General features: G+C 32.6%; 1 protein-coding gene across 7 annotated transcripts in view; it reads left to right on the forward strand.

Annotated features, from left to right (window-relative positions):
• Cblb (Cbl proto-oncogene B) overlaps positions 1 to 27,578 on the forward strand; it is a 207,414-nt gene that overhangs the window by 112,236 nt on the left and 67,600 nt on the right. For all 7 annotated transcript variants that reach the window (XM_047563577.1, XM_047563572.1, XM_047563578.1 and 4 more), the window contains exons 6-10: positions 4,556 to 4,677; positions 8,183 to 8,320; positions 11,487 to 11,574; positions 14,749 to 14,880; positions 25,192 to 25,395. In XM_047563577.1, coding sequence (XP_047419533.1) covers positions 4,556 to 4,677; positions 8,183 to 8,320; positions 11,487 to 11,574; positions 14,749 to 14,880; positions 25,192 to 25,395 — 684 coding nt within the window. The remainder of the gene's footprint in view (positions 1 to 4,555; positions 4,678 to 8,182; positions 8,321 to 11,486; positions 11,575 to 14,748; positions 14,881 to 25,191; positions 25,396 to 27,578) is intronic.

Consider the following 27,578-nt stretch of genomic DNA (forward strand, 5'->3'; position numbering starts at 1 on the left):
TTTTTTCCATGTTAATAAATTTATTTACAACTGCTTGACACTAGCTGGCAAAGATTCAAGTGACAGATTGATGCAAGGAAGCAACATTGCACAGAATTAACTTTTAATTTATTAAATAACTCATTAATATAAGACAAATGAACTCCTGTCTGTATGTGTAGGGTGAATTTTACTTTATTAAATTTTCAGAACCATAATTCTGCCTTGAATATAGGATAAAAAATTAAGATACTGCAAAAAGTATGTTTTGCTTATTTTAAATGTATAGTTTCATGATTTTTCCCTTCGTATGTATAGGTTGTCAGCTTATCATTTTATAATGAAACCTTTTCTTTAGAAGTTTCTGATAATTTTACAGAATAAATAATTTATTTAATACAGTATAAGACAGTCTCTATAATAGGAGCTTTGCTTCTTCACCATGTGAAGGAAGAAAGCAAAGTCATTTTCACATATTAAACCTAACTGTTCAGTTTAGAAAATGTATAATTTTGTGGGAAGCTTGGGTGACTTTTTAGTGTGGGTATTAAATGCTAAAATGCCTTGGAATTATATATTAAAGGCATGAGAGCAACTTAATTTTGGTTAAATGCTTACCCAAACTGCTGCTTAATACGCGCACTTATTTTCTTATAAGCTGTTTCACATTAAAACAACCTGAGCAACCTTGATATTCTAAGGTTTGTGTATCTTATTTATGTCCACTGGGTTGGGAGAGGAAAGGGGTCCTTTTAAGTACAGCTACTGTGAAAAATTGAAGATAATAGAACCAAAATCTTAACTGAGCCAAGAAATGCCTCATCTCTTTAAAAAAGCATAATTACAGAAGTAAATGAAAAACATTCATTTGTTTCATCTACTGATCATTTCTGACATTCTTCATTGTTTTTGGTTTCTACATGCATTATTCAGATGCTTTGACTATAACTGTACATGTGCTGGTAAATATGATAAAATTTGCTCTATGAGATTTTGCTTTTCCTGATCTTCTATTTTTACATTACTTTAAAAATTCAGGGTTAATTTTCTTAAATTTATGATGTTTATTTTGTTCATATGTTTATAAAGTCTATATAAAATGTTTTATTAATACTGTAACTGTGAACATTTTACTGTAGAGTGATATTGGTGGGTAGCTGGCAATGAAGTCTTTCAGCTCTAAATGATTGGTGGGGTACTTATCAAAGGTAGGATCTGAAAGGGAGTAAGGTACACTCAGAATTTGGGATGTAAAGGAGAGAACTCAGTGTAATGGTTTGAAGAAGGGGTCAGCAGAGACTGAGATGAAAGGATTGCATAGTGAATGAAAGAAGTAAGAGATCTTTATTTCTCTTGTCCCTCATCCTTCCATCCCAGGTAGAACTTGAACAAATGCTGTGGAGTCCTTGGAAGGATCTCACTGTGATTATGTGGTCACCTTTCTCATTTAGTCTTCTCTCTTCTGCCTTTAGTCTTCTCTTCCTTTTCCTTTAGTTTTCTCCTTCTCCTCTTCCAATAGTTGAGGGATGTGGAGCTAGGCAGGTGCTTCCATTCTAGAGTGGAATGTGGGGTTTTTCTTCTCTCTTCCCTCTCCCTGGGGCTGTACTTCCCTTCTCCTTCCCTTCCCCTTCCCTTCCCCCCAGCATTAGAAAGGACTGGGTCACGGAGAAATGGGCACTATTGAAGAGTTCCAGGAAAAGGAAGGAGTTTTTGGAGGAATGTCCTAGTCACTTTGGAATATAGAGCATTAGTGAAATGGGGAAAGAAATAAGAGGGTGCAAGTCTTCAGTTAGAGTGAAGAAAGACAGTATATCTGGGCAGACTAGCTGAGGACTCTATCAGCATAAGTGATAAGTCAGTAATTGACTCTTGAAATAGTGTCTTTCAGGAAAATGGAGGAACAAATGTCTTTAATTCACTGCATTAATTTCTGTAATTGTTTTAAAAAAATAATGTAGCTTTGTGTTCATGTGTGTTAAAAAAAAAGTTTCCTTTAATGGAAAAAATGAATTACAGGATTTTTTATTCAAAGCACTTTGTTTGCCTTCTTTAAGCCATTAGTTTGAAAATACTTTAAGACACACACACACACACACACACACACACACACACCCCACATGTTTCTGACTGTTCTGAGTGGGTTGTATTCACAAGAACAGCACAGACTCATTTTATTACGTAAATATTTTTGCAATTAGAAGCTGAACCTCTGGATTATGTACTAAGAACTTGTTGCTAAATACTGTAGCAGTTGGCTCTCAACTCCCATTTTTTATTTTTCACTTGAATTTTGAACTATGCACTGTTTCTCTATAAATTGAGGATTTTTAAAAACAATTATTTCATTGATGTGTATGAACTTTAATGAAACTGACTCCAAAATATATCTGATATTCTTTCTATCCTTATCCTTTGTAAGTGGGGGAACAAAACAAAAATACCTGGTACGATAGTTATTTCTCAGTTGTTTTTCTTTTGACGTGTGCTGATATTTTTCCAAGTATTGTTTTATGCAATTTTCAGTCATGCCTTAAGAAGGAAATTAAGAACATGCGTTTTGTTTTCAAGTGCAAAGACACAATCTTTCATGTTAGTATTCTCCAGACCTCCCTTTTAACCCAATTAGATGTTTTAGTGAGATGGGGAAATACCCCAAAGATATTTCTTGTTCTGTCAAAAAAGGCTAAAATGCTTTGTATTACTAAATCATTCTTTCCCTTGTTATTCTCATCTCAGGGGACAGAATCCTTGAAGAATTCTGCCTTGTAGATTGAAAATTTGCTTTACTATAATGAAGAACAATTCTCAAAACAAACAAATGCAGGAACTCTCTACCAATAATCATGTCTAGGATAACTGTTTCAACAGCATAAATTTGGCAACATAAATACCTTTTTTCCTTCTTTTATGTAGAAGATTTATGAATCTGGCACATCACATATAGCATGCTGCCAATTTCTTGGAATAAATGTGGCTTCAGCCTCAAAAATATTGCACAGATGATTCATCCACACCCTCAAGCAAAGTTGTCTATCACTGGCTGTCTTTTTTCTCTTGCCATGGTAACTGGAGGGACAGCTAATCAGATTAAAGAGAGATTGATGCATTGATACAAACCAAATATTTATGTGAAAAGTTTTTATATAACTCACTTTTAAACCCTATACCTTTCCTAACTTTATAGCTGTGTAAGGTAAACCAAATGTGAGTACAGTATCTTGTTACCATGGAAGAACACTGGCCTTTTAGTGCAAGTCACTATTTAAGGAACCTGTTTAAAAACAATCATCCTTGACTGATTAGTATGTATCTGATACTATTCATGGCTTTGGTATGTGTGGATGATTGAGATAGGCATGTTCCTTATGCTGATGGAAATGTGTAAGCCTTTCCAAAACACTTAAATTCTATCATGTGGTTTCTAAGTTATAAAATGAGGTACCTGAGGGCCTGGTAGTAGCCAGAAGAGACAAATTGGCAGATGAAGAATGTGACAAGATGTAACAGTTTTAAAAAAATTATTTTAGATATACATGACAGTAGAGTGTATTTTGACATATAATACATACATGGAGTATAACTTAGTATCTTATGTGGAGTTTCACTGGTTTGTATTCATATATGAATATAGGAAAGTTATATCCAATTCATTCTACTGTCTCTTCTATTCCCACACTGTCTCCCTTTCCTTCATTCCCCTTTGTCTGCTCCACTGAATTTCTATTCTTCCCTCGCCTCAAGATGTAACAGTTTTAAAGAGACGTTATTTTAATTTTTAGAAAAATTAATTGCCCTAACCACTAATATCAACGGTTATAAATTAGGATATTAACTGCAAAGCTCAATAGGTTTCTAAACAGTTTATTTTTGTCAAAAGTTTTCATATTGTTTCAGGGTATTTTTGAAGACGTTCAGTAGGCTATATGAGAAATACATATAAATATGTGTAAATGCATATAGTTATACACATAGGTTCATTGAGGCTCACTTAGTGTAACATTTGGAAAGAGGAAGCACATGGACATCTGGGGAAAGGAAGTTTAGGTAGAAGAATGAGCAAACACAAAGCCTCTAGGGTGCCTAAGAGGTTTGTGTTCAGGACAAGAGCAGAAAGGTTAGGGCAACTAAGAAGTGGCAGAAAGAAGATTATAACAGTTGGAAACAGAAAGGCAGCTGGGGATCAAACCCCATAAGGGCCAGTCCATTAAGTCTTTATGGGCAGTACACAAGGACTTTGACTTTTATTTAAGGTGGAAGGTTTTGAACTAAAGAGTATGACGTTTATGTTTCGTAATGATCACAGTGCTATACTAAGAACAAACTAGAGATTACTTGGTTTTCCTTTTTGCTCTCCATATGCTATTCTTAGGAAATTTCCTTCTAATAACATTTCTTTCTCCAAACAAGAATAAACTAATGCATGTTTGCTTATAGCTAGAAAAAGTTAACATGTAAGCCCATATTAACTTCAGAAATATACAGGGGAATTGTGTTAAGTACATGAAGTAATGGGTTGGTATGTAATCACTAGTTTATATTCTCTAGGTAATCTCTTTGAATTTATTTATATTTTCAGCCTTGGGGCTCTATTTTACGGAATTGGAATTTCTTAGCTGTAACACATCCAGGTTATATGGCATTTCTCACATATGATGAAGTTAAAGCACGGCTACAGAAGTACAGTACCAAACCTGGAAGGTAAGACCTTTTACCAATAATATGTAATGAGTTTAAAGAAAAATCCTCTACGATTCCTTTCTAAGTAAGGGGTGGGGTGGGATGGAAGAACCAGTAAAACAAAAGTGTGCTTCTTATTGAGCCCTGTAAATTGATAAATTGTGTTTGTTCTAAAGTTTCATGTTCATAAAGAGAAAGGGAATGGACTACTATGTAATTTAATAAAGATTCATTAGTCCCCCGTGTTTGACTTTTCAATTTAGAATAGGATATTAACATTGATTGTTTCATAATTCTTATCTTTGTTTACAAAATTACATGTGTATATTTGAATACTTGAATATTATGTTAAAGTTAAAATAAATAGAACAGATTTATGTTCATTATTTTAAAGATTTTTTTAAGATTTAATTAGGTTCTGTGATAAGTACATAAAAGTATGTATAAATGCATCTAAGTACATGTATAGTTTCATGATAAATACATACAAGTACATAAACATGTATAAGTGCATTGTTAAAATCCAAATCAATTTCATGTCCTTGAAAGCTTCTTCTTTAAAACCTCATACTTCTTTATAGCCTCAGAATTCGTATTTTATTTTTCAGATGATGAAATTGAGTAAGACACACAAAGATTGCATGTTTAGTCAACTTTTCTGGCTTTGACCACAGAACACACATTACTAGTGACAAGTCCAGAAAATCTGTGTCCTTCCAGTCTGAGTACTTTTTTCTCTGTCGCATCTAGAAGTACGTTAGGCACATAGTAGGCATTTGAGCTGTGGCATCAGCAGAAGTGGCATACCTGTCCTCAGGGCTGTCACAGATAGTAGGAGATGTCATTCCAAAGTCCATTAGTGTACTGATTTTCAAATAGAGATTGTTTCATTTTAAAAATGAGTTTGTTTTATTTTTTAAGTCTACCTTTTTATTCTAGAACCATTTTTATTTGGTTTGTAGTGCATAGGGTATTTTTCCTGTAACAAAAATCTTAAGTATAAGCCAGCAGTTTTGATTGTTTTAATTGCTATCATTTCTGTCATAATGAACATTTCCATTTTATGAGAATTACTATGGCATATAAAAAACAGCTGGCGGTACAGAAAACATTGACTTCCATTGCTGTCTTCTATTTAAGAATTGATTATTGTGACTTTGGGAGCAGGTCAAATTTTTTGTATGTTGAGAGGGACTTAGATTTAGTTTTATTCAGGCCTCTCTCATGACCAGATTTTTGTATAGCTAGAGATGAAATGGGTAATCTATCATAAATTGTCATATGTAATGTGTGATATGAATATTTAAATTGGGTTTAGGGCATCTCTTCATGACCATTTCAAATACCTTTGGTAAATATTTGCTTTCCCAAATTTGTCTTTCTCATTGGCTTTGTACTAAAGAAAATAGTTGGGTCTATTCCAAGTACATTTGGGTTCCTTATGTTCTGCTTTATTTGGGTTCCAACTAACAAAATATTAGTTACCTGATGAAATACTTTTGAGGACTAGGGATATATCTCAGTGGTAGAGCACTTGTGTAGCATGCACAAGGCCCCAGGTTCAGCCCCCAGCACCAGAAAGAAAAAAACTATGTTTGAGAATCACAGGATATATCCTTTAGATAACGTTTAGTGTTAAAGAGTAGCCCACCCTGTAAACATGAAACTATTTCATCCAATTGTTATTCATGCCATTGTTGGAGAGTAATGTGCTAGAAATAAAGCAAAAGTCCACTTCATGAGGCTGGAAATTAGTGACTGCCAAGAAGAGGGTCAGCAGCAAGTGATTTAAGAGTTGTACAAGTAAAACTGTGGAGCAGAAAAGTTCAGGAGAGGAAAAAATTATTCCAAAACTATATTGTCACTCTCACCTGGTGTTACTAATGCTATAGTCTACCCACATGAATTGCTTGAACTTCTGTATAATCAGTTTTAGAAACACCGTCCTAGTACAGTGTTTAGGAAACAGAAAGTGATGTGAGTAAAATCCTGAGCAGTTTCACAAGTGTGCTTTTCTCTATTTACTAGATTCTTATTATATGAATAAATATGAAATGTTTTAAAAATATTAACCATGCAGATTTGTTATTATTTTCTTGATTGTAGTATTCTACTCTACAAGTTCTGGCAAAATCTGTGGTATACACAGATCTTTAAGATTGCTGATACCTTTTAGTAATTAGAAGAACTATATCGTATACATTTCTTGATATAATCTGTTTGTAGTGATCTCCAAAATTATAATTTATAATGACCTTCTATGATATTATGGTTCTTCTCATAACATCACAACCATTGTTCTAAGCAGAATTATTTTAACTGATTCCAATTGAAGATGTCAATAGTTGACAGGTTACTATCTTGTGTTCAGGCTCTCTAAGGGGATGTGTTTTTAGACTTCTTTGGAAAGGTTCTTTCTGATGGTTCTATCACTAATGTAAGGTTCCTAATATTTAAAAATCACAGATTATTTATTTCTTTTGAAACTCAATTTCCTTGAGAGAAATCACATTGTATCACTAAATATACAACTTAATTAAAGCCAGTGACTGAATCACCATTACAAATGCTAATTTACATCTTGTAAAATATTTTTACATGATCCGTGATTCATTGATAAGTAAATTAAGATACTTATTTCTCTTATTTATTACATTCATATAGTAGCCCAAATGTAGCCAACAGATTTAAGTTACTTTTGATCTGCTATAAAATCTAGATATGGAAATCATGATGGCAAGGTTGAGTATAATGCACAGAAATAGAAATTATTTAAACTGGAATAGATAGCTAAGTGAATAAATAAATGATAAATTTAAAGTCAAAGTAGTGTCGCTGTTCATTGAGAATTAGTTTTAAGGGATTTGTCATTCATTCGATTTATGTTTTTGAGCTATTTTTACTTCCTATTGAAAGATATTTAACTTGGTGGGGTTAAATGGAAAATATGAGCTTATCCAGCTTGCTTTTTCATTAATACACTTTGGCTCTTTTGAGAGTTTAAAGATGAATCACTAAAATGCTTGAAAGAAAGTGTATTATTTTAAGTCAAGTTGTTTTACAATTTAAATGCATGATTTTAATGTTTAAGTCACAAAGTAATATGTTGAATCCAGTAGTAGAAACTAACTCCGTTTCTGTGGTGAACAAATTAAATTTTTACTTTTTTAATTTTTACATTCCAAAAATAATTTATGTCATAACCATTTTATACCAGCAGCATTTTCATGCACAGTATCCTGGATGGTGATGGGAATAAATCACTTGATAGTTTAGAACTTCTTTTTTCTCATGTAGTTCTTAAGATATTAAAATGAAAAGAAATGAGTATCAGTGTTTCTTATACAAATCAACAGAGAAGTATAATGGTATTAAAACATGTTGAAAGAAAATTTTATCAGGAATTCTAAGTCATTCTGTGTATTCTATTGCTTAAAAAAAAAAAGAAAAAAAAAAAACTAACAAATTCTTTAGTGGTTGTCACACTTTTTGATTGAACTTGGACATAATTTTCTCTGTCTTGTAGCTACATTTTCCGGTTAAGCTGCACTCGACTAGGACAGTGGGCCATTGGCTATGTGACTGGGGATGGCAATATCTTACAGACCATACCTCACAACAAGCCCTTATTTCAAGCCCTCATTGATGGCAGCAGGGAAGGATTGTAAGTATAAGAAATGGGAGTCAGCGTGTTTAAAGCCTATCAGATGTGAAAAGTAGTTACTGCATAGGGATGGAAGAACAGAGAGTGTTGCTAGCAATCTGTTTGCTTTTTAACCTCAAGACTAAGAAATGGATGCTCCTTAGTTCTTTTTGTTTGTCTCTTTAAATAGCCATGTTAAGGTAGTCTAGTTTTTTAATCTAACTATATTTTGTAGCTAAACACATTCCAATATCAAATTACATGTTTATACATTTTATAGGAAAAATTGAGACCTAATAATACTTGTCAAATAGATGTGTATGTATTGAAAGTAAATTCTTTCAAATAAGTGACTTCCTTTGTCTCATGTGAAGCTAAAATTGCTAGTCATACTGTTTCTTTAGACTGGTGATGCTGGATTTTCTGTTTCTCCTTTTTTAGCCTTTTCTCTTCCACCCTTCCTTTCCCTTTCTTCTTTGTATACCTTCCTTTATTCACACTAATAATGAATTTATAGTTCAGAATTATATGTTAATAAAATTCAGTTAATGTCATGCTGTTCTCTTCTGAAATATAAAAATAAATTCTTCTCTTTTGTCAAAAAATGACTTTTTCTTCCTCACAGAAAGTCTCAACTATCTATTTGACCCATTTTCTGTAAATATATCTGGTTCTTATTCATTTTAGTCCCGTGCCCTCCTTTTTGTCCTTGTATCTCAGTGTCACTTCAGCACCCTGCTTTTTTTTACCCTTTGCCTTGCTGAGTAACTTAGAGATAAGTGTGGTTCAACTTGTAGCATTGATAGGGATGAACTGTGGTGGAAACCTGGTAGGAGATAGTCTACTAAGTTAGCGAAGACCAAATGATTTGGGATTTCCCTTTTCCTAAGTAATTACTAAAAAACATAAACAGACATCAAAAACAAATCAAAAAATAAATTAGACAAAGAAAATTTAAAAAAAAAAGAACATGAGGAGATCTATGTGAAGAAAAAGGAATATATTTTTTTAAGCTACAAGTTTTTAAGACATTAGCTATGTAATAATTACACAGCAGGTTGTGGGACCAAATGTCTTTCTCTCTTTTTTTCTTCTAGTTTTCATAAATTTGTTCTTTATACTTTACCTCTAGTACATTAAACATTCATATTTGTAACCTTTGATTAACTATGATTGTAGGTTTGCTTTTTTAGAAAGTGTACTTTAAAGTTTTAATTCATAAAGAAAGTATGAGTACAAATAGTGCACCTTTACTCCATGTACAGAGAAACAACATGTATCCCATCTGTTTACAATAAAAAAAAAAGATGAAGATATTTGAGATCAAAAAAAAAAAAAAAGAAAGTATGAGTGGGTAAATCTGTACATAGAATAATTTTGATTTTCTTTTTTGTATTTTTTAATTGTTTCCATCTATTTTTCAAACACCAATTAAAGAGTAACAAATTATAATATTGTATTCAGTACAGCAAAGCCACTGGACTCTTGTGCAAGTTAACGTACTATTCACACACACACATTTAGGAATCTTCAGAAGGACTGGCTAATGTAATCCAAACTTCAAAAGTAGATTAGGATAAAATAGATTTTAGTATATTAGTTAGAGGTTTTCTTAAGATCAGTAAAACCACAGGATATCATTTGGTCCACTATCATCAAGGTCAGCTATTTTTCTTTCTAGTTAGTCTGCCATTGTATGATATATTTGATTGAGAGTTTATTTTAATGATCAGCCGGACTCCTTCACTGCCTTTGACAGTAGTATCTCATCAGCAGTATCCGGAGTAGGACAGAAATCATCGAGTTACCCCAATAGGTTAAATATAACCTTTCTTCCTTACCTCTGGCATCGTTATTTTCATTTTTACAATTTTTTATTTCTGATTTTTTTTCCTACAATTTCTATGTGTTTTCGAAGTGTGATAAAGCATTGCACAATAATTCTTTAAATGGACATTTTAGGATATGATAAGCAACTTACTTACCAGCTTTTATTATTCCTCATTTAATATTTGTGAAATTTTTTAACTGCTCCCTGTAATGACACTCAAATTTTGGGTCTTATGCAAATGTAGTTATCTCCTTTCCTTAATTAGATTAAAAAAAATCATCTCACTGATCTGTCCCTTACTATACAGTATTGTCTGTACTTTAAGTTTATTTTATCTGGTTTCCTGGGGTAATTCTAATACTTAGTTACTTAAATGTTTTTGTAGATTGTTCACTTAAAGATAAACATTTTTTGATTATTCCACAGAATAATTTTGTATAGTTTTAAAATATTTACATCTACAGTATTGTATTCTTAATCTTTAAGACCTCTAGTTAGAATGATATTAAACAGGATAAACTATAATATAATAAATTGATGATACTAGCAATAACATTGGCATTTTTTTTTTAGTCAAAAATATTTACCAACACAATAACCTTGACTTTCAATCATTTTCTGAATAATGAGTAAAAATTCTTGAGTTAACCCAGGAAGAAAGCATCTTTATGGTAACTTAGTTCAGATTCCCATTCTCTCTGATAATAAAACCTTATGTTTATAGAGCATTCTGTATTTATGGCTTTATTGGAGTCAATGAAAGATAGAACTGTAACATTTTATGATTTTTAAAAATATGTATGTGTGGAGGTGGGTGCACATGGGGATCTATTAGAGAAAATAGAAGGTGATTCAGAAGAAAGATACTAGGATATTATAGAAAAAGAAACACTGCAGAAGTATTCTGAGAACTTGCAGGAAAGACTTGACCTTATTTCTATTTTCCTCTTCATATGATATTAAACATGGTATAAAATGATATAGTTAGCATTTCCTCAGCATCAGATGAAGGATATATTAATTGCAAATAAATGTATATTCACCCTTTTTTAGAATAGCATGTAATGAACTGTAAAATAAATTTTTAATTTTTATAAGGAACACATTAGAAGTATTTAATTGAAAATTATTGCTTTAGTGGCTGAGTCCTTATTATGTATTTATTACATGAATGTCATTTCTAGACTTTAAGTGCCTTAAAATAATTTACAATAGTATAAAATAGTGAAAAATTTTATTGATTTGTTACAAAAATAGGAAGCACAAAAATGTATTTGATTATGGAAAAACCTGATTAAGCTTAAATACAATTAAAACTTGTATATTTAAGGTAATAAAGTTTCTGTTTAAATTCAGTTATCTTTATCCTGATGGGAGGAGTTACAATCCTGATTTAACTGGATTATGTGAACCTACACCCCATGATCATATAAAAGTTACACAGGTAAGAACAATTTCCTGAAAAATATAATTAATAGGTATTTATAATACCTTTGAAATAAATCAGAATCTCTTCTTATACTATGCCTAAAATCATGCACAAATATTTAATACAAGTGATATCTCCAGGAATCCTAAGAGTGAAAAGAAATTACATAAAATTTGCATAAAATTTCAGCTTTAATGTTTTTTCTTGCAATACAAAATTGGCATTTATACAGTGATAAATAAATCCATAGGTAGACAGATATGAGAAGATAACTTTAATATGTAAAAATACAAAAATAGATTAGAAGAGTTTTATGCCATGACTTTTAGAGTCATGAGTAATTGAAGACGATTGAAGATGATTACGTTTTTCTAAATCCATTGTTGGCAATCTCATAGATAATGAATGTGTCACTCCCACTTATACACAAGAATTCTGTACAACAGAGTATTCACTGTAGGATTTCTCATAAAAGTGAAAGATTACAAAATACCAAAGTGTTCGATAATAGATTAAATATACCATCACATACCCAGAGTAGTTATCCACAGGGGAGTAGCTGTACATATTTGCATGAGAACTTCTGCATGGTGTTTTATTTAAAAAAATCCGTATGTGTAAAGCTCAATTTTTGGATTTTTACATTATGTATGCCCAAGTTTTGTAAATAAATAAATAAGAAGTTATATATGAACATACAAGTAAGCATTCCAGAACCACCAACTTGGTAATGGTGTTTAACTGAGGAGGAAAAAGGATTGCAGTATCAGGGAGAGATTGAAGAGAGATGTGAATATTTTATTTTGCAGACAGTCTAATTTAAAATATTTTAGATTTTAGATTTGTATTTATAATAAATAATAAAAACCAAAGGAAAAAACTGAAATCAGAGAGAAATCTTTCTTTTTTCCAAGACCATACATGGTATTTCCTTTATTTGTAATTCTTCAGGTTTCAGTCCCTATGGTCTTGATATTTTATATATATATATATTACTTTTAGTTTTTTGGGTACTGGGGATTGAACTCAGGGACACTTAACTACTGAGCCACATCCCCAGTCCTGTTTTGTATTTTATTTAGAGACAGTGTCTCACTGAGTTGTTTAGTGCCTCGCCATTGCTGAGGCTGGCTTTGAACTTGCAATCCTCCTATCTCAGCCTCCTGAGCCACTGGGGATTACAAATGTGAGCCACTGCACCCAGCTGGTCTTGATATTATTAAGTGAAACACCTTGTTAACATTTTTTATGTATGACTATGTATAACTTTTATATTTAGTATATAATTGCCCATTTAAAAAATATGTGGTAATTTTGTAGTGTATTTTCTAATGTATAAAAGGATATCAATCAGAGAGAGAAATTTCCTTCTTATAAAACCATTATTTCAAAATAAATCTTCAGGAGTAATATCTTTCCCTGTAGTTACTTATAAATATTCTTAACTCTTAGGTTGCATTAAGTTATACATCTGTGATTTACCTTATTATAATTATTTTATAATTATAAACCTGTTGTTTATTCCAACTTTTTGAATACTTCTGAAATTATCGTATTTTATAACTTCAGTTAGTAAACTACCACTTTGTTACTACTTTTTCATATAATTTCTGCTAAAATTTAACCTAGATATTGCTTTCAGTACCTGATGATTTATGTACTTCCCCAATTCTAAAAGTAAAACTGAGAAGTACTTCAACATAAAAAAGAGAGATAGCAAATATTAACTATTCATAAATATTATTGGATATACCTTCACATAGGATCACTAAATCAATATGAAAAATCATGACATGAATCGAGGAACTGATCAGCAATTAGCAAGGGGACATATAGCATTTGGAGAATGCACAGCAATATATAGAACAGCTGTGGTGATGGAATGGGCAAAGCATTAATAGTATAGCAATAACAACTGGGAAATAATCCTATCTTTTATGTAGCAGACCTTTTACAAATTTGACAAATAAAATAAAAAATAATAATCCCTAAAATTTAAAAGAAAGATACATACATTTTCAACAATTTATAACTGATACTGGATTCCTTTAGATAATAGTTCTTTTCTATATTCATTCTGTCATGTTTTTCTTTAATTTCCTAAAAATTATGTATATTCTCATATAGACATATATCATAGTAGATGTTTTTGTATATGTGTGTTCATGTATAATTATGTCTAAGTCTGTGTATATGTGTGAAAATATATGTGCATTTAACCAGGATTATAACATGGTAATCTCTTAGTAGATTAAATAAATACTGCCATGAATTTAATCCTCCTCAGGGTCAGGCACATGTGTTCATTGTAGGCATTTATTGAACTAAATCCTTGCTTTGTACAGATTTTACTTCATGATTTTTTTTGTCTCTCATAAGCAACTTTTAAAAATATTCTTTACATTTACCAATCTATCTGTTTCTTGTTTATGACATAGATCTTTTCACTATTTGAACAATGAGAAATTTACTGAACATTGTCCTAAGCTTATAAACATAGTAAGTAGAAAGAACAGAAGTTTAATAAACCAGTTTTTAGTTACTAAAATAACTACTTCTCTTGACAGTGTTAGGTGAAAAGCATGAACTTTCAAGTCAGACATGTAATACAGAATTTGAGATATATAATTGAGGCTTACTGAGACTCAGGTATTTTTCTTAAATTCAAAATATGTGATACATTGGATATTATGTGAAATAGTAAATATAGCCACAACGTGTAAGATGCGGGAAGGGCAGATGCTGATGATCTTTGATTCTGAGATTTCTAAAGATATCTAAAAGTTATAAAATTTAATGCTCATCCAGAATGGCATTGTTTTTTCAATTTGACAGTGAAATTAGATAAGCATATGGCAGTTACAAAGAAGATAAAATCGTATATGTTGCCACTTTAAAACGCTGGGTTTTATTGTTTGAATCACTGTGACTATTGAAATTAGTGTCTTTTTAAGGGAATAGTAGGAAACCTGAAATAATCCAAAGTATTAAAAAACTTACAAAATTCCTGATAAAAGCTCAAATGCTTTAAATATTTATTATCAATTTAAAATGTCTTAAATGGTAACATTTCTGACAGGATCAAGTGTGAGATATTTACTGTAAGTTATTTTACTTGAGAAAATTTAATATTAATGGTTCATACTAGAAATGCATTAACATTGCCTCTTTTCCACCCCCATATTCCAGGAACAATATGAATTATATTGTGAAATGGGCTCCACTTTTCAACTCTGTAAAATTTGTGCAGAGAATGACAAAGATGTCAAGATTGAGCCTTGTGGGCATTTGATGTGCACCTCTTGCCTTACAGCATGGCAGGTATAATCAAGGTTCATTTAGCAACATATATGTCTTGTTTGTATTCCCTATAATATTTCTTTTTAGTTGATTTCCTCTTAATGTTCAGGAAATAAGTCTAATAAGTGCTTGTTTGAAGTGGTTGTTTTAAAAGGCTCATTTTTGGGTTTGTATGATTTTTTTTTTGCTATTTTATAATTATGTTTCTTTTGCATATGTAGCAATTTTTTTTATTAGTTCTAAGTAGTAGTATTTCTTCAGTACCACTAACTTCAGGATGACACATAGATATTATCAACTAACCATATTTATTATTGTAAGTCAGATTCTACTCATAGATTGTGAAGCAAAATAAACTATACTAGATAAATCTTATGTGGATATTTTCAACCAAAATGTTGATATTTTCAACCCAATCTCTTTTCTCCCAAGTATATGTGGCTGCTGTCTCACATGTCTACCATTGCTTTCTAGGGCTAAACTAGGACAATCAGAGAAAAATGTCTCCCAAACATTTTCCACCACAAAAGGCATTAAAATATCCAGTTTACAGAAGCCAAATCTAAAATGAACTGCCTTTCTATAGGCAGGCATGTGATAAATATAAATTAAATTTATTTGATACCTTGTAATAGGACCTAGAAAATAACTTGTTTCCTTATCTGTAATAAAAGTTGCGGATTTTAAAATGGATTTTTGGATCCAGGTGCAGTGACTCACATCTATAATCCCAGCAATTTGGGAGACTGAGGCAGGAGGATTGCAAATTCAAGGTCACAAACTTAGTGAGACTCTATCTCAAAGTAATTTTTATAAAGGACTAGAGATGTGGCTCAGTGAAAAACAAGAAAAACATAAAGAATCTTTAGACAGAATTTCCAGTTTTGATTATTTGAAAGATTCACAGAATATTTTGAAAAAATTTTTGCAACTGATGTTTAGCATAGGTATACTGAAACCAGAAAAATAGAGTTCAAAAAGAAAATAATAAAATTTTTAAGTCTTTAAAAAAGATTTGCCAGTGAGTGTATAATTGGCATCCCTATTCCTGAGCCCTCTTAGTCCTTGATCATCTCTCTCCATCCCTGGACATCCATCTGCATTATATGAGGAAGGATGGGCTGTGAGGTTCATACAGGAAGTGCACAGCCTCAGAGGGCATCGGTGCCTGTTGAGCTCATTACTTGGTAATAAAATATAATGATTTTCACGTTTTCATAGTCTTTAAAAAGGGCCTCCTTTTGTTGGTGTTGATGTTTTGGGGGCAATTTTTTAAAAATGGATCAGGATGAAGAAGAACTTGGAGGTAAATTACAATAGGTTAACATTTTCAACCTTTCTGAACTCACAGACATCTTTGCTAGCAGAGTAAAATTGTTTAACCTCCCATACTTCTCCCCTTTAGTATGCTTTTGGATTTACCTTACGCTTTTCTCAATATTCTTCTCTTTATTTCTTATCATCCCTTCATTATTTTGATGACTTTTGCCTACTATAGGGAAATATTGTTGGAGGTTCAGTATGGCATCAGAAAAAATCATTCTTATCATATAGGTACTTGACTGCTAATTTTGTTAACAGTAGTAGTCCTGTAAACTTGTGATATCTTTTTAAAACTGACTTCCAGTACACTTAGGCATGCTGGAAGAAGACAACCCATCAGTTTGCTAATGTGTCCCAAGCATTTCAGCTATACATTTTATACATGTGACAAGCATTCTTTAACTTGATGCTGTGCTTAGTATTCAGGGATTAAGTGGGTTAAGAATCAAACTTATGTTAGCTTGGCAGAAACTTTAGATTAGTAAAATTTTTGTTTAAAACATTATACATCTGTTTACCCAGTAGCCTAGGGTGAGTTTAAAGTAGAACTGAATTAAAAGTATAGTTCAAAAGTAAAACAAGAAAATTAATGTTTTTCATTCTATATACTTCTTGAAAGAAAATGTATCTTTCTTTTAAATTTCAGGGATTATTATTTTTTATTTTATTTGTCAAATTTGTAAAAGGTCTGCTACATAAAAGATAGGATTATTTCCCAGTTGTTACTGCTATACTATTAATGCTTTGCCCATTCCATCACCACAGCTGTTCTATATATTGCTGTGCATTCTCCAAATGCTATATGTCCCCTTGCTAATTGCTGATCAGTTCCTTGATTCATGTCATGATTTTTCATATTGATTTAGTGATCCTATGTGAAGGTATATCCAATAATATTTATGAATAGTTAATATTTGCTATCTCTCTTTTTTATGTTGAAGTACTTCTCAGTTTTACTTTTAGAATTGGGGAAGTACATAAATCATCAGGTACTGAAAGCAATATCTAGGTTAAATTTTAGCAGAAATTATATGAAAAAGTAGTAACAAAGTGGTAGTTTACTAACTGAAGTTATAAAATACGATAATTTCAGAAGTATTCAAAAGGTTGGAATAAATTATGCCATTTAGTGAATAGTGTTATACTGTACTGATCATAAGATTTTACATATTAGTCGTTAATCAATACTTATAAATTATATACTAGATGTAAAAAAAAGAAGTCTAATATTTTAAATAAAAAGATAATTTTGTAGATCAGTTGTGAAAAGCCTTATAATGTCTTTGTTCAGAGAAGTTCAGTTCTTTACTGAGAAGTATCTATATCTTTCAGACCTTTTATCATGCTGTAGATCTGAGAATGAGTCCCAGAAATTCTAAGCCTCAGATCCATCTGTTCCATGCAGTAGCCGTTATGTGATTCCCTTTAGCTTCCCACATTTTGATTTTTTTTCCCACCTATATTTGAACCCTGTTATTTACTTTTATTGTTCGCAATATTGCTGACACTAACCCCCAGGCAGTAAGACCAGGTTTCTATTTATTGCTTTTTTTACACCCAGAAACTTGCACTGTGATCCCTGATTTAAGTTTTCCTTTTTCCTGAATACACTTGTTCTTTGTGGGCAAGGTTTGCGAATTCTAAAGTGCTGTTCCGTAGTCCCTGTATCTCACTGGGATCTTATTGGTTAAGGAAGTTTCAACTTTTGAAAATTTCACTTTTGCATAACCCAGCAATTCTGCATTTACATAAGATTTCACACATTGGTGCTTCCTGCCAACCAGCAGATTTGTTTTGGCAGTTTTCATGTCACTGCATGAAAAGCAATGTTTTGTGATCATTTGAGCATGTTATTGCAAAAAGGTCCCTGTTATTTAATAAAGTCTTACAGAATTAATCCAGTTAAAACAGTCATAAAACATTATATATTCTAAAAACCTCATATCTGAAGCCTCAATTTTGGGCTTACTGGAGTTAACCTAAGTGATGGTGAATGTGTGAATGAAAAGAACAAAATTATACAACATCTCTTTGGTTCTGCATTGTATTATCAAACGTTGTATCTAGGCTTGTAGATGTAGGGAGAAATGTTTTGGGGATTAGGGCTCTGAACATGGATGCAGGTAGCAGGACATATCACTCTTTTTCAAATTTTATTCAGAAATGATAGAGTGCTGTGTTTTCTGATGTTGAATCCAGTGGTGTTTTTTTAAATTTGATTTATGTGATAGTTTGTATTTCTTATTAGAAAAGAGATTAAGGTTCAAGTTAAATTGTATACAGGGATAATTTGTGTTTTGCTTACCCGAATTGGTTTGGTAGTAGAAAACCTAGATTATTTCAGTCCTGATTTCCCAAGATCTCAAATCCATTCATTTATTTAGGAAACATTCATTGGACAGCTTCTGTGTCCCACTTCTGTACTAATCTGCCAGCTAAAATGAACATTCAGAGACTGCTCCTACCTTCAAGAAGTTAAAATTCAACCTGAAAGTTTTATAAAGGGGGGGAGGTGGTAATAATTATGTAAAAGAAGTATCCTGTTATCCTTCAAATTTAATTATGGATGCTAGACATTTTTCGTTACTTTCCGCTACTTTGGTTGGGCATGCTGATATGAAAATGATTTTAAAGGCTGCATGTCTGCCAAGAAGCCTATGATAAATCAGTCAGAATCCAATAGGAAATATTAAACCTTGACCATAAAACATAATGTGTTCAGCCCGTGTGCATTTTTATCAAGTCATTCTTCACCAACATTTCCTTCCATTTGCTGCCCCACTTTGGTTTAATTGAAATTCATTAGAGACTTAAATTTTATGTAATTAACAGAAAACCTAAGAAATGCACAGTAGCAGTGACAGTTCGTTGTTACGGGCTGCAAGTGGTTACTCTTTAATTGCTGTCATAATGGCCCATTAGTCATGCCCCTGAAGAGGTGTCAGATGCTTTTTTCTCCTTCTGAAACATCTGTGTTATTTAATAAATTGAATAAGCCTGGCAGAGTTTGCCACAGAATACTAAGTCAGTCGAATAATCACCTTTCCAGAGGCGTCCTTTGGAGCAGCTTTGCTCTGGGTGCGGCATTTCTGCTCTACCCTTGGTTAATAAAGCTTGGTGAGCTTTCTTTCACTTCCACATGTTAATAGCATATTAACAAAACATTTATCTTCATAGCCCTGAGCTTCTCCACATCTTCTTTTGTACAGCAGTATATTGTGTAGCAGTGATGCTGCAGAGTTACCACATGAGGTATAATGTAGGGAATTGTTTGTGTTTTTTCAAGGAATCTAAAAAATGACATCTGTCCTCCTGAATGGCAGAAACTAAGTACTTCAAGTCTCCCTTCCAAAACAGTAATGACTATCTTTGTTAAATGAGCCTGCTTTCTGAATTACTGCCAAGACTGTTAATTCAATTAAAAGTAAAATTGTATTTTTTCATGATAATTGTTCTTCCTTCATATTTCTTTAGAAGAATTGCAAGGAAAGATTGGTGTGTTCAAAACACTAATTCACAAAAAAATTCAGTAGATGAAAACCAGTGGGCTCTGATTTTAATATTGTATATGATTAAAGGGATTTATAGAGTCCTATATTTAGAGAGCACTGCTGGGGAAATGTGTAGTTGCCCAAGAGATGTGAGAAGCAAGGTCAAATGCATGTATCATAGACAGTAAGAGATAGTTGTTTATCTTCCTTCAGAAGCAGCCAACCTTCAGATTTGCTGCCTCATTGAAATTTTGTAACTTTAATACTAAAAATGAGAAAATAACATTAACCTTTGAAAATGTCTTAAATTGATAATTCTGTATCTTTTTGTATAAAGTAGATGAAATGAAATGTTGGAGCTTCTGTTTCAACTTGGGAGTAATAAAGGGTCTGCAGGTGTTGTCCAAAAATGTTAGTGACATCACAAAGTAGAGTAATGTGGTAGGAATGAAAAGGAGGAGATAGATTTGAGGAAATGCAATCTTGTGGAAGGCGAGAAGCAGTGGTGTATGCCTGTAATCCAAATGACTTGGGAGGCTGAGGTAGGAGGATCCCAATTTTGGGGTCAGCCTCTGCAACTTAGTAAGGCCCTGTCTCAAAATAAAAAATAAAAAGGACAGGAGAAGTAGCTCAGTGGTCAGAGGTTAAGTGCCCCTGAGTTAAGTCCTCTACCAAAGAGAAGGAGGAAGTGAGGGGGGGAGAAGGGGAGGGAGGAGGAAGAGTAATCTTGTGAAGTAGGTACTTCACTCTGAGTCCAGTGACTAAATTAGTTGGACCCTCACTGTAGTATGATGTGCCAGGACAGCAGCAGATGTTAACACTTTGGAAATACTCTTATTTGTCTCTAACATGAACATTTTACAGGTGTTTTGAAGTTATGTTGAATAAAATGTCTTCACATTGTAAACTTACACATTTCATGCATTATTATTTTCAGCTGGATGTGAGCAACAAATATTAAAACCAAAAAACTCTTATTCTGTAAAATTATATCCTAAGTAATGCTGTTAATACTTAGACAAGTTTTCTGTCTTCCTATTAAAGAGCTGAAACTTCTGGCTAAGCAGAATATTCATTATTGTAGTTTCTTTCATTTTAATATTCTCAATTTGAGCAAAGTAGTTAGAAAGTTTTTTTCTATTAATGAATGATCAGTTAAGGGAAGCTGTATTTAAACTATTTTAATATAGGCTATGAATCTGAGACTGATGAACTACTACATCCCAATATGAGAGTTTAGATATGTAATGATAAGCTCACAAAACAACTCCCCTTCTTGTGATTTCCTACTTAGTACCACTTAACTCTGAGCTTCATCAAATTATTAAACTCACAATTTTCTTATTGGTAAAATGGGAATAATAATTATGCCTACATTATAGGATTAAATGAAATAATATTTAGATAATGCTTTCAACAGGGCTTGGAATTTTACTGTATTTCCAAATGTGATAACTGATAGTATCACATAGGAGATGTATTTCTAATTATGATTAAGTAATGTACACTGATAATTCTCATTTTTAAATCATATTTAATTGCTAAATGGAATTCCCATGGAAATACAAGTTTGATTTCAGATGCTAAGATATATGTCCTTAGTTTTGTGATGTTTCTTTGTTTTGTGATTACTTTATAGTAATTATATCAACTGAAATTTGTATCACACTTTTTAGAGCTTGAACTAATTTATCTCAGTTAATCTTTAAGATGTTCCTTTAGTTATGCAGTATCTCACTATACGTTGCAAATAAGAAGCAATGACCTGTCCCATGTCACAGCATAATTGGTGGAAGTGGAAGTTTAAGCCCAGTGTCCTAAATCAGAATGTCTGTGCACTTTTTCTGATTCGCCATGCATATTTTATGGGCCTCCCAGATCAGTTAAGAGTGTAGATAAACTAGGGTCCATCATTAAAAATCACCAAACCCAAAAGTACTCTGGGACATTTAGTATAAGATTACAGTTGACTGTTTTCATTTATTGTTTCCTTCATTCTTTCATTAAGAGGTTACTGAGCATCTGTGAGAAATACTATACACTGAAAATGTTTAGTATATACCCAACCAATCCTTAATGTATCTATTTATAGCTAATTATTTCAAATAGAATTGCCACATTAAAGAAAAAAATATGAATATTTCAAAGCTACATATAATACAGAAAGCTAATATAAATTAGAAATTACCAATAAACAAGAACACACACACACACACACACACACACACACACACACACACACACTTTCAATATAAATGAACTCCGCAGTGGAACTCATGAAGCTGTATATATTTGCCAGGGCCCTTAATGTGTATTATATATGTGGGAAGGCATAGAGTGATTGACCATAAGTCAAGGTGCGCCTTTAATAGTCATTCTGGAAGCAAATAAATTGTACTACATGAAATGTTTTTCTTAAAAATGTTTACGAGAAAATAAGATATACTGTGCCTCTCTGAACAACTTTTAAATAGAAATGATGAGATGGTACTGACAATACTGATTGCAATTTTTGCAAGGGTTTTGGAAGGGAAAGGGGCATTTGAATTTGAAGGTTTAAACTTTTTTCTGCTCATCTGTTACTCTTAATTTATTCTGAGGTTACCCAAAGTATATCATTAACTTTTAGTATTGATGAGAGTCTGAATTACTTTATCGTCAATATATAACATAGGTAAGTTTTAGATGTGTGTGGTATTCATTGGTAACTTCTCTATTTTACAGTTTGGAAATATCTCTTATTTGAAGAAGTGAAATCTACTAAATTAATCACAATAGATGAAGTCCTCAGTACTTCCGCTTAACATTCACAGAATGTGAATATGTTGAGGACTAGAAAAGGAGTTATTTATTGTTTTTTCTTCTTCATCAACATATGTTCTGTGATCTTGCATTAAGTTTTATGTTGACAGAATCATTATTTTAATTATTGAGCCACATTCCGATGAGTTATATACATCTAATATAGACATGCTTCATGTGTATTCAATCAACCATATGACAGAAACTAGGGCAGAATAACCAAAGTGGCATTTGGGAATTTATGGTTAAACTTAATTTGCATGTGACAGTAGTCAGTTTATAGACAAAGTAACGGGTGCAGTGACATTAAGTGAGTGCTATTAAGGTGATGCAGTCAGTGTGATCCCTTTGCAAATCAAAATGAATGTGCATTGCAGCTGTTTTGTTGATTCATGGGTAAACTCTCAACAACAGGTAAAGCTGAACCAAAAACATCTTCTGTGATGTATATACTCTTTTAACAGCTACTCTAACACACGTCAATAATTTGTATACCATTGATCTTTTGGGTAGGGGATTAAAGAAAAACCTAAAGTCAGTTTTAGATGAGCAGTTCCTAGTCTTTTTCTTTGTATTATCAAGAAACATGTCGCCTTTCTTTTCCTCCCTTTTAAAACTAGCATCTTTTTAGTTACCCTCATAGGGAAATAGGTCATGTAAACTGGAGTCATCCTTAACCATAGCAGCCTGTAAGTCAACCTTGGGGGTTCCAAGAAGATCCTGGGTAACCTCATAGTTTGTTACATATTCTAAGTTCTGCACTCAAAAATAATCTGGTTTAAATGATTCAGATTGAGTAAAATAATTTTTAATTACAATAATCACATTGTTATTTTTTTAAAAATTGCTGTTTTGAATTACACATACTGAAATATTTATTGATGAATTTATGTCTATGTATGACACGGTACAGAATAACCTAAAAGTGGAGGGAGCAAGTGAAGACGTGGATGAATCAGATTGGGTGTGAAATGAAAGTTGTTGAGGTCGGGGGTGGGCAGTTCATTAAACCTTTTCCATTTGTGTGTCTGAAATTTTCTATAATAATTTTTAAATACATTTATGAATGATGTATCCACTTAGGGCTCATAGTATTTGTTTTCCATTCTTCCTGCACAAAAGACAACACAAAAAAATCCTAGCAGATTTTCACAGCTTGTTTGCATATAATAGAATTAACTTATGTAGGTCTGTAAGAAAAGTCCACTCCAGCCACAGAATATGGATCCCTTTTGACTTTTGTAATAGGGGATTGTGTCTAAATGATAACATATATTGAATAAAGTCTTAAATTTAATGTTCTTGTTTTTGAAAGATGAAAAGTTTTTAGATTTATGTAAATATTTATTCCTATGTTAAAAATATCAACTTGAAAAGGTTATCCAAAATTAAGTCTTAGTTATATATCTTGAAAAATGATGGATCAAAGTTGCTTTGAAACCTACCAGTCCTGAAAATATATGGCAGTAGACCTATAAGATTCTATGTAAGTCTGTGTCCCTTCACACCACCCTGCTTTAACAATTTGGTCATCTAAGTTTTTTTTTTTTTTTTTCTCAAAATATATAAAAGAATATGAACAAGAAAATATTGCAGTTTTTTTTTTCTTTAAGCAGTTCAAAGAGTGTTTTCTTTTGACAGTTCACATGATAAAGGAGATATTTAATTTGTTAATCCAGAAGTAGTTTAAAGAAACTTGCTACCATGGGATTTGCCCCAGAATGGATGTATGGTAGCTGTCCAATGAGAGGAGTGCTGGAGATATGTCTACCACTGGCCTCAGCATTGCTGAAGGGCAGGTGGATCAACAGTTTTCCATTAAGCAAATGGATGGAACAGTGCAGAGTTAGACACAGGACATTTCATTTTGTATCCTTATTTAATTTCTAAAATGATGCTAATTTATTCCATTTCTCCCTTAAAATAAGTTTATGATTTTCACTATTTTTAGAATAACATACTACTAAAGTCAGAGTATAATGTGAAACAAAAATAGGGTTGTGAATACTGTACAACCATTTATCTGTAGAAGGACAAGAAAAACAGTTTTATCCTTATTCCCTGTTAATGGTGAGTTCTTAATGCAGTTAGAGAAAACAGAGTTTGGGAGGCTTTGAGCATTTTTCTCCAATAATTACTTATAAATGGCATTCATTTGAACAAAATTTTTTCAGTGTCTACTTTGAAAGCAAAATTAGGAACAAAACTTAATATCTCACAGAGTATAATATTCCAAATGAGCTACATCAAGATGGAAGGCATTCTGGGTACATGATAGTTTGTAAACATAAATTTATTTTTACTAATTCTTTACCAATCAAGATTTTTAAAAACCTAGGCAATTAATATGTTTAACCAGTTATATCCTCAGTAACTTTTCAAAATGGACTTTGAAATGTATTGTTCCTATAGATGCTGTTTTATCTATTATGAATTCATCAAAATTTGCTTTTCATAGAATATTTAATAAACACTGGTCTCTTTTCATACACAGGAACATGATTTAATTTTCAGTATTCTATAAGGCTTAAAACCTTGGTACATTAGAATTTTAAGTGAACATTGAGGAAAATGAAGAATTAGACTTCTTCCTTTCTTCTTCCCTACTTCCTACCCACTTTCTTTTGTGCAACTCTTTATAGATGTGGAACATTGATATGTCTTAGGACTGTTTGTTTTTAACAAAGACCAATCATTGCATTTTCTGTTTGTTTAGGAGTCTGATGGCCAGGGCTGCCCTTTTTGTCGTTGTGAAATAAAAGGAACGGAGCCCATAATCGTGGACCCCTTTGACCCCAGAGATGAAGGCTCCAGATGCTGCAGCATCATCGACCCTTTTGGCATGCCAATGCTTGACTTGGACGACGATGATGATCGAGAGGAGTCCTTGATGATGAATCGGTTGGCAAATGTTCGAAAGGTAAAACTAGAAAAAAATGGGTTTAGTTAGTGTGGTGTGAGGACATTAAAAAGTATTGTCCACAAATGGAGGATGTCTGAGTGTATTTGGGCTTGGGGAAAAAAGGATTCTGGATTCAAAAGCAAAGTGAAAATGTAAGTAGTGTTGACAGGCTCACAAAGTCATTGGTGGAGGACCAGTCTACTTAAGGTACTCACACTGGTTTAATCTTCACAATTACAGTTGGTGAGAGTGTTTGTATGGAATGAGACATTAAGAGTGACATAAGACCTGTTTGAACAAAAAATTTAATGAAGGGCATTTTTAAAATTGAATCATTGAAATTATTCTTGGTTCAGTCTGGAAGAAGCTCCAATAGAATTATTTTCTTAGCAAGAAGGCCATCCTTCCATTTTGCTTTTAAGAGGTCACATAAGGTTTACCTTTGTGAATTTGCCATAGTCCAGGATTTGCTCATCATCATTGCCAATTCACTGAGGATGGATGCTACTGCCCTTCAGAGTTTATATAAGCCAGTTCACAAAAGACTGTTCAGTGCACCAAAATGCCAGTTAAGTAATTATGAATCAGAAATGTAATGATCAAGAGAGCTGTACTCCTGGATATCAGGCTACTCTCTGTACAGAAATATACATAAAATTCAGGTAACAATAAGTTTTGTGCTTCAAAAATCAGAAATGGGAGCAAGTGTTACGCAAGGGTCTGCAGATAGGGTGCCACTGGGCCTGCTGACTCATGCAGACATGGCTAATCAGTCATAGCACTCTTTCCCACTGAGTTTAGGCTTGGCTTACAAAACCTTTCACTGTGATTCATTATGATTTGGCAGGTAACATGAAAACTATTTGCCATCCAGGTGGAGTGATGATAATGTGCTGTGGCATCAGATTGTGTTCCCTGTGTAATTGTATCCTCATAGTAGGAAAACACCTGCTGCAAAGAACAGAAGAGATGTTTCTCTGAGTTACTTCAAACCTGTGTCAAACTTTGCCTGATGGCAAACTCTCGCATTTTGTTTGTTCCAGTGTTCTTTGCAGACCAAAGATATTGTCTTAGCATTTTTTACATAAAAAAATTTTACTTATGAAGATATGTTGATATCACCAACATGGGTACTCTGAAATCTTGCTTTGTGCTGGGAAGACTTTTTCTTCACATCTTTATTTTTTCAGAATTTCCCAAGTTAACCCATGGAGAAACTATATAGGATGTTTCAACCTTTAATGCCAACAACTATATTTAGTGTTTAGTTTTTAATTATGTGATCCCTTTGAGCCAAGAGATAGATGAGAGGAAGTCATTATTCTACATGAGTCCTAAAAGATGAAGGAAAAAAACAATTTCAGATTAAAATAGAGCAATGATACTTGAATCTCAAACCAACTCCAGTTCTGACTTCTGGAAGACCTGGAATAAAGTACCAACTCTGTTGTAGAGTTATACTGTAATCTTGGGCAAATTACTTAAATTCTGCCTCCCTTTGTTTCCTCCTAAATAAATCAGGGTAGTAACAGTGACTTCCCATTGAGTACTGTGATGATCAAATGAGATTTAGGAATTTAAGAAGTTAGTGTTATGTCATTGAAATTGTGACTATTACTACTTATTCCCATATATTAATTATATTAGTAATATCATATGATAAATATTCAAGGATACATCCCATAACCTGAATTAGGATTAATTACTTCATCTCTCTGTGAGAAAGCTCCATGTAGGTTGTTAGAGGTATTGTTACCTGTGAACCAGAACACAGTTCTAAATCATGGTGTCCCTGGCCAGCCACTCACATGGCCAGGTCACACAAGTACTCTGAGCCTCATCTTACCTGAAAAATGATAGAATAGCACCTACCTCCCAGAATTGTTGAGAGAATAAAATAGTATATGTTATTAATGTTGGTTTTATTGATTTGTGGCCATTTTTTCTATGAAGTAAAATAACTTTATACACATGAAATATATATATATATATATATATTTTCTTTTTTTTTTTTTAAGTGATTATATAGGTGCCTGCATAATTGCATCGATTTTACAACTGGGTATGCAAAGCCTAAAATGTCTACTGTTAGGCCCCTTAAGCAAAAGTTTGCAGCCCCAGTTCAAGGACACAGTGTGCATTGAAAGATGTTTATTGAACACATGAGTGATGGGGAATGACAGAAAAGTACTTGAGAAACA

Source organism: Sciurus carolinensis, chromosome 9 (genome assembly GCF_902686445.1).
Source record: "Sciurus carolinensis chromosome 9, mSciCar1.2, whole genome shotgun sequence".
Lineage (NCBI taxonomy): Eukaryota > Metazoa > Chordata > Mammalia > Rodentia > Sciuridae > Sciurus > Sciurus carolinensis.